The sequence below is a fragment of the Cyprinus carpio genome, chromosome B4 (assembly GCF_018340385.1).
Source record: "Cyprinus carpio isolate SPL01 chromosome B4, ASM1834038v1, whole genome shotgun sequence".
Lineage (NCBI taxonomy): Eukaryota > Metazoa > Chordata > Actinopteri > Cypriniformes > Cyprinidae > Cyprinus > Cyprinus carpio.
In genome coordinates this window covers 18,456,803-18,465,211 of record NC_056600.1, presented here as the reverse complement: position 1 = coordinate 18,465,211, position 8,409 = coordinate 18,456,803, and the positions used below count along the sequence as shown (strand labels likewise).

Below are 8,409 nucleotides of genomic sequence, written 5' to 3'. Positions count from 1 at the left end.
TATCAAGAAATACTGCCCAAATATTGTATTTAGTGTATCAAGAAATATTGCCCAACACAACCTAAACTGTGCTTGTAATGCCTTAAGTTATTGTCATCATAACCTACATCATTACAAACCTTAATAATGCATTTATGTAAAACATACAACACAAAAATAAAAAAAAAAAAACTAACTACCCACCACTATTATTTTTTTACAAAAAACAACAAAATAATCATTATAAACATTATTTGAAATAAAGTTGTAGATGATAGAACTACAGTTTGGCTTTCACTGCAAAGTTTGAACTGAAGTAGAGGTGCTTCCGCAGAAATGCTAAAATCTTCTCCCATGAGTCCTCCTGTGCGTATGCGTGTGGTTTCGTCTGTCCACCCCACAGCATGACAACTGCAGCAACAACACCACATTCAGTGAATATTCAAGGGACACACTGCATATACAAGCATACATTTAAGAAGGTCTAAATACTTTGATCCTATACAAAAAAATGCAAAAAGGAAAAGAAACAGTAGCTCATGCATGCTTACTCTTCTCCTTCACTTCCTGGAGGATGAAGTTAGATGCTCGGAAGTGAGGAGAGTATGGAGGTTCAATCAGATGACCTGCTCCAGGATACGTCAGGACCGTCAACAGGTCTCGATTTCCTGCTTTCTCCATCATTATCTCCATCTGAGCGTAAAAGACCCATATCAAGGATCCAATTCCGATAAGAGGATTTCAGTCATAGCAGGTGAGAACACTACACCAAGATTAACTGCTGTAAATAATTTAAAGGAACAGGTAACCCAAAAATGAAAAGTAAGTCATTTACTTACCCTTGTGTTACTCTAAATGAAAAAGACATTAGTTGACCAGTGCTTTTTGTTCTTGATCTTTCTTTTGTTTGCAAATAACGAAATACGTTTAGTTTGTTCCTTGTACAAAGCAACATTTTTGTAATAGTGCACATTTTAATGCATTGTTCACGTCTTTTTGAAGGTTAAAAAACTCATTCACCTATTTATTGTTAATGTATTAAAAGTCCTAAGATTTCGTGTTTATAGTGATAGTGGCACCTAGTGGCCAAGGTTGATATCGCATGTTAAAAGGACAGCTCAAAAATGAATATTCTGTGAATATATAATCACAATCAAGATGTTCCACACCTGTCATATTTTGAGATATTTTGAGAAATGTCTCAGTCTTTTATGTTTGTCCATTCACTGGAAGTCAATGGTAACCAAAACTGTTTTCACCACTACAACAAACAAAACAACAATAATAAACAACAAATAATACTACTTTTTTTTTTTTATCTAATAATATTTAATGTCAGCTTTTAATAATTTTAGTAATAAATAACACTGATACAAAGGAGAAAAAAACAAAAAAAAATGAATTAACATAATTTTCATTTTTGGTAACTATTCCTTTAAAACTGTCTTATTGTCTTACAAGGGTTGTTCTTTTCAGGTATCTTATGAAATTAAAAAATGTTTAGTAATATGTTCAGTTTAGCCAGAGTGAAACATATGTGACTCACATCTTCAGCAGATTCAACAGAAGCCCAGTTCTGATCATCACCGGCGTTCACCAACAGAAGAGGACACTTTATTCTCCCAACCTTTGTGTATGTGAAAAACAGATCTAACATTAAAAACAAGCACAACAACAACAGACAAAGAAAAAGACTATGTATGAACAAACCTATATAATCTGTAAATTGTACTCACATCCACTTTGAGAGCTGGGTCTGAGGGAATTGGCAAGATAATGTCTCTGTGTATTACCTGGTTCTCCTCATTCACTTGTACCCTACCTATATACCTGCAAAAAACATTTGTTGTTACTCTTTATGATTAGGATCAGTCTTGTACTGGAAATGTTTCATATGGATAATTTATTGACTGTTATTTTATATCTGGGTAGATAAAACTCAAATCACATTTTTTACAATCAATTAAGCAATTAAATGTGTGAGTAAATTCCCCTTAAATGCTCTGGGTAACTAAACTAATATGATTATTTTTAATAAAAAGGAAAAAAAGGTCATATTTTCTTTAAACATTCTTCAAACTCCAAAGTTTTGAGTTTTATAATAAGTTTCTGGTCCTACTACACTATCAAGAAATATGAATTAATATAGCTTTGGATAAGGCTCACTCACTTTTTCATTCCCTCAAAGACTTCAAAAAGGGATTTATCAACAGGAAACACATGACTTCCGCTGATACACACACAGCACTGGGGCTACAAAACAGTATTATGACATTACAAACTAAAAAGCTGCATTTAAATGTATATAACTGTACATGTAGGTCAAGCAAACCTTGATGACTTTGGAGTAGGCTGCCATACTGAGTGTGACGGCACTTCCAAAAGACAGCCCGAGCATTGCCATACGGTCCCTCTGTACCTTTGGATGATTCTGCAGGATCTGGTATGCTTTCTACAGGAACAATATATATGCACACACACAAATATGAAGTAAACAAAAAAGACCTGGGAAGAGGGAAACTGGAAGTGCAAGAAAATGCATGGGTAACAAATGAAATGAATTGCTACACTTTAGGAGACAGTCAAACGTTTTGAATTACATTACCTCAAAGTATGACACATCAACATCAGCTGTTCTCAGGTCTTCTGGACCGAGGTACTCAAGTGCCATGGATGCAAAGCCATGAGATGCAAGCAAGCCAGAACGATATTCAACTAAACCACCACCTCCTCCCCACAGATCCAGCACTCCTGGGTACAGCCCAGGACCTAAAAAAACACATGGCAAGCAATTTACAGGATCTAAAAGTCTCCAAGAAAATTGTCTGTTTATACTCAATAATAACCCGCTGTGTGACAGCATACAGTCACAGTCAAATGTGCCAAGTGTTTTGATCTAATTTAAATGGAAAGATCTTTTCTTTTGTATTGTGACATACATCAAGTAAAACGGATTAACAAAAAATATCTTGCAGTCAATATTGCATTGCATTACTGGTGTGAGCAGACTAAATGACTGGAGAATTTTGGAATGCATCACCACAGAGAAGTACATATAGATAAATACATTTATACTGTATATGAACAAATATATTAAAAATTAAATAAAAAAAATAATTTCATACCAACTATTAAAAAAATGCCATGTGTCAAGCAACTGATATAACAGGAATCAAATGTAACAGACATTTTTTTCTTACATCTGAGTATACAAATTAATTATATATTTCAATATAAAGGTATTTGTAAGTATCTTGGATTACTAACTCACACAATTTTGACATCTTAGAACTTGAACTAACATTGCCTTGTCATAAATTTGTTAAATTATCACATATATTTTAAAAGATATAGTGACTTTGACATACATGTTATGAGGGTTTCTACATTTATGTTTAAACAAATTTAATAGCACAACATAATCTTGAATTGGCAGACAATTTTTTTTTTCAAATGCTAAAAAGTTATTTCAAATGCTAATAAAAGATTATGCCAAACTACTTCAAGTAATATTTTTTAGGAACATTATTATTTTTATTGCTTTTTTCATAACGACATCAACAGTTAATGCATCACTACATCGTGTGGTTGTGTTTACCTGGAGGAAGAAATAAAGTTCCTCGTACTCCATTCTCCCTGATGTTCACCCTCTGCACACCTGGCGCAACATACCAGCGCTCTATGACACTGGTTGCCAGGGGTGTTTGCTGGCTGAATCCTTGAGACAGATGCCCACCATATACTGAGATGTGAATTACTATTGGTGTGAGTATATTCATCTTACGCAGCTGAATAAAAGAGACAGGAATCAAAGATTAGTTGAGGCAAATGCTGAAGAAATTGATGACTTTTCCCAAAACTTACAGTACTTCTCACTTTTTGTATTCATTTGGCAAAAAAGGGAATTTAAACTTTGTGAGACAGACAGCAATCAACAAAACATCAGAATTTGCCAGCCTAAGTTACCGGAGTCCAGATCGACTTCCTGGTATGGGCTTCATGCTCCATAGCAACCCCATTTGCTCTGTGCCTTCATAGGTGCCTCCCAGACTTTCATCTTTGGCCACTAAATTTCAAAAGGATAAAATAATTTTAAGTTGGTCGATGTAGGTTATTCATCATCATTCAAGGTAGTTTAGGTGAGGATTTCCTTTCATTATCTCCCTACAGTAAACAGAGTTATGTTATGAAATTAACCATATTTGTACCCTAAACACCACCTTCAGGAGGATTTTATTCGTTAGGGATTAACTAAACGGATCCAAGATGACAATAAAGACTTTTATAAGATTACAAAAATTTATATTTCAAATACTCTTTTGAACTTTCTGTTCTTCAAAGAATCCTGAAATGTATCATGGTTTCCGCAAACATTTGAGCAGCACAGATGTTTTCAATATTGACAAATGTTACCTGAGCATATTAGCACATTAGGATCATGTGACACTGAAACCTTTGGCTATGGCGTTTTAAAATATTTTAAAATAGTAAACAGTTATTTTAAATTTTAATAATATTTAATAGGCCTACTTTGACTGTTTTACTCCATTTTTGCATCCTCTGTGAGCATGAGAGACTTCTTTCAATAACATTTTAAAAATCCCAAACTTTTGAATGGTATCGTATGTTGTTTGGCAGGTACTATATTACCGTAATAACTTTAACAACTCTAAGGGTCATGCATTAGACTGACTGTGCACCTGTCACTGTCCCGTATTCATCACTGATGTAGTGTCCAAATGCCTCCCAGAAGTCCTTGTCCTCTGATTGATGCAGAGAGTGTAGTGTCACCTTTTGATTCGGCAGTAAATTCATTATGACAATCTGAAACTTCTCGTCCACCAGTGCTCTACTGGGCTGAACAATCAGCAGAGGACAAGTCCCCACCTCAGTGCTCACAGTCCTATACAAATTAAATGAGATTGAAAACTGTATAACCAATGTCTTCTATTCTATTAAACAGCATGGTTGTGCATAAGCAATTAGTATGTTTAAATAATAATAATAAAAAAAGTAGTGGTAGCAGTTTGGGTTAGTATTTATTGGTAAATTAACCAAAGGATTAACCAATTAGTTCTGATTTGATTCACTGAAAAGATCCGATTCACAAACGGTTATGAATCGGGCATCGTTCTCTCCATCAGAAGAGCTAAGGAGGATTTGGAATTTTCAGTCAATAATGACGTTTATTTCGAGAATTCTGATTGTTCTTCAAGCAACTGTTATATGGCTTCCGTAGACTTGGAATACAAGGCAAGAGTCAAGTCGACCGCATTTATGATGTTTCTGTGGTGCTCCACATGCTTTTTGAAGTAACTTAAGTTATAACATTCAGTCAACATTGACTTTCATTGTCAAAGAATTTTCCAAGAAAGACAAAAATTGGTTTTGGGACAATGAAGGAGAGTAAAGTATAAACATTTAGCGTGCTTATAAACGATGATACGATAAGCGTTTGTGAAATTAACTATAACATGGTATAATTTTTTCCCGCTGCATGCTATTATGCGCTAACCTGGTATTAGCCACCACTGTCTCTTTGCAACAAAATAAATAAAAAATAGTCTCTGAACAAATTTATATTTTTACTGTAGTAAACATATAGTCTTTATGTTAACTTTTTTTTGTAAGGGACATGTGTGAAAAAATGTCTGTAACGTTACCTTATAGGTGCCAACATGATGAAAATGAGTGCGGTAAGATTGAGTTAGACCCCAGGTGTCTTCTGAGAAGGGCTCCTTATTGTCAGATATTAGACTGATCCAAACAGCAGCAGCTTAGCATGAGACATGAGCTAAAGTTGTGCTCGGGGGTGTTTATGACACCCAGCCGGAACTAAGAGAAGCGTTTAAAACTGCGAACTGTGCAAATATTTAAAATCTTACCTTTAGAAAACTGAATAATAATACGAAATATCGATGGAAGAGAGATGATCTAGCTATCAGACTGTCGTGAAAATGCCTGTAATAATGAGTAACCTGAAGTGCAGCTCGCGGGCTAACGTTAGTGCTGATGATGAAATGTTACCTTTGACACATTTGTTTGTGTGCTTGTAGCAGCAAAGGTCGTTTATAACTCTTTTAGAGTATACTTTTTCCGTTTCAATGTTTTATGTTTTGTGTAATACAGTGTAAAAACCGTAATTAACATGTCATTTTGTAGGGGAGAAACATACCAAAACCTGCGACACAAGCACCACCGCGGTGTAGCAATAGCCTGAAGAAAACGCGTCTATTTCATTGCAGTAATCTGCACATTATTAAATGACAACATAACGATCGGTTGCATACCATAATAATGCCATTTCAATCCATGTGTTTTTATGTCCTTGTACAGTTTTCCTAGATTTCCATCCAGTGTTGACTGTTGACTCACTACATAACCCAACTGCAGGGTTGCCAGATTGGGCGGATTTCCGCTTAATCAGACGAATTTGTGATGACTTGGATTTTTTTTTTTTTTTTTTAAACGCCTTTAAAGGAAAACTGTTAATTATTTAAAGGAATAGTTTGGTCCAGTGTATGTTAAGCACAGCTTGTCCGCCACCCTTTTTTTTTTTTTTTTTTTTTTTTTTTTTTTTTTTTTTAAAGAAAAATCAAAATTTTGGGTTGAGACATTACAATGAAAGATGAAAGTGATCAGGTCAAATGTGTAAAATTAGTCATATACGCTGATATGAATTTTGATGGCTAATGCAGATATCTTAGAGAGCAGGGTGTATATAAAGCCAATATGTACTGTATATATCACACTATTTAATTTAAAGACAGTCAAAGCACATTCATATCTGAAATGAAATATTTCTATAAAAAAATAAAAAAAAATAAAAATAAAAAAAAAAACACAAAAAAAAAATCAAAAAAAAAAACAATAAATTAGGATTTTTTTTCTTGATCTTTGTGATTCTGTAATAATTACAAATAAAAAGAATGTTAAAAAATGTATAAAAGAAGCTAAACACTGTAATGAGAAATCTTAAACATAAATCTGTAATTAAAGTGATAGTTCACCCCAAAAAAATTGTTTTATTAACAAAATTCGGCAGGAGAATGTTCCGATAATCAACTAATTAAGCACAGGTGGCGCTCATTCAGATAATCAACTTAACTGTCCTACAACAGTTTTCCAAAATCCCTTCTCCACACCAATATTAAAATTACATGGATTTAGACGTCATTGAATCAAGCTGTAGGCTAACGTGAAACATCACCAGGTCGTTAGTGCCCTCTGCAGGTATTTGTTATACATGTTGTTCGTCCTTCGCTGGCGAAGATGACCACGACTTCTTTGAATCACTGGATGTTGTCGAGTTTGTCAACTCTGGCAAACTCGGCTCGGCAGTCGGATTTGCCGCAGAATCAATAACATCTCTGTGAAATCTTGTGAGAAGCATTCAAATTCAGCGAAGAATTCTGTTAAAGCTACAGATATCAGAACAAACGCCACTGATGTGGAAGCCAGGAAAAACATTGTTCGATAAACACAATCATCAGAAAGGGACATTAACTTACATCATGTCTACACCAGATGTGCTTTAGCCAATTTTATTTTACTTTTTCAAGATCTGAGGTAAAATATCTATTGTTGCTTTCACTATGGCTATAAAGATCACACAATATAATATTAATAAATAATAATAAATATATAATAAATAATATTCCAACTCACATTAGACACTTTTAACATCGAACAAAGCACATAATCATTATCTGAGATTATCACTGTCATATTTTGTTGTTCCTACCGCGACATCGCATAAAATAAAAACCATTCCTAAAATAGAATCCCATGTTGCTTATTGTCACATGTCGCTGTCGCGGGTGGTTGGAAAAGGTGGTGGCAAGTGAGTGATCCATTGCAGCTTGCAGCAGACAGGCAATCGCTGCGTCATTAATGGAGGACGGGCGGTTAAGAACACTCTTGAAGTGTTCAGCCCAGCGCTGAAGCACTTCTTCCTTGTTGCTCCGGTTGCTGTGGAGCATGAAGCCCATACCAGGAAACTGACATGGACTCAGGGAACTAAGTCCCTGTCCCAAATCACACCCTAAACCCTCGTAGTCTTCCTCTTAGTGCACCCTTTCGTGATGTAATGCCACTTTGACTGTCGGGTAGAAGTCTGCTGCAGAACTTGCCTAAGTGTGGGCTTTGCAGAAATCGAGGGTGCATAACGGCCGAAAAGGGGGCACTTGCTTCACTACTTCTAAAAGCTCAAATGAAGAATGGGACATCCTACGGTCTCGTGGACTGGACAGACATGCACATGCAGCAGCCACTGTTAGTCGGCAGGACCGCAAGTGCTCATGAAGTGTGCCATTTTGGACAGGAACTTGGACTAAAACAATGTGATGGTGTAAATTCAGGTTTCATTTTAATGTGAAGAGTTTGAAAGTGACTTGTCATCTAACTACCTGGTCTTTTTTCCAGTAAGAG

The 8,409-nt window shown here is 35.3% G+C and overlaps 1 protein-coding gene across 1 annotated transcript; it reads right to left on the bottom strand.

Moving 5' to 3' along the window:
• Positions 1-191: 191 nt before the first annotated feature.
• On the bottom strand, positions 192-5,686 carry acot18 (acyl-CoA thioesterase 18). Its single transcript, XM_042722292.1, is given in 11 exon segments — positions 192-390; positions 531-672; positions 1,526-1,606; positions 1,716-1,809; positions 2,150-2,232; positions 2,312-2,431; positions 2,585-2,748; positions 3,578-3,767; positions 3,921-4,045; positions 4,680-4,882; positions 5,643-5,686. Coding segments are annotated over 11 exon segments (1,350 nt in total). The 5' UTR covers positions 5,660-5,686; the 3' UTR covers positions 192-259.
• Between the last annotated feature and the right edge of the window lie 2,723 nt (positions 5,687-8,409).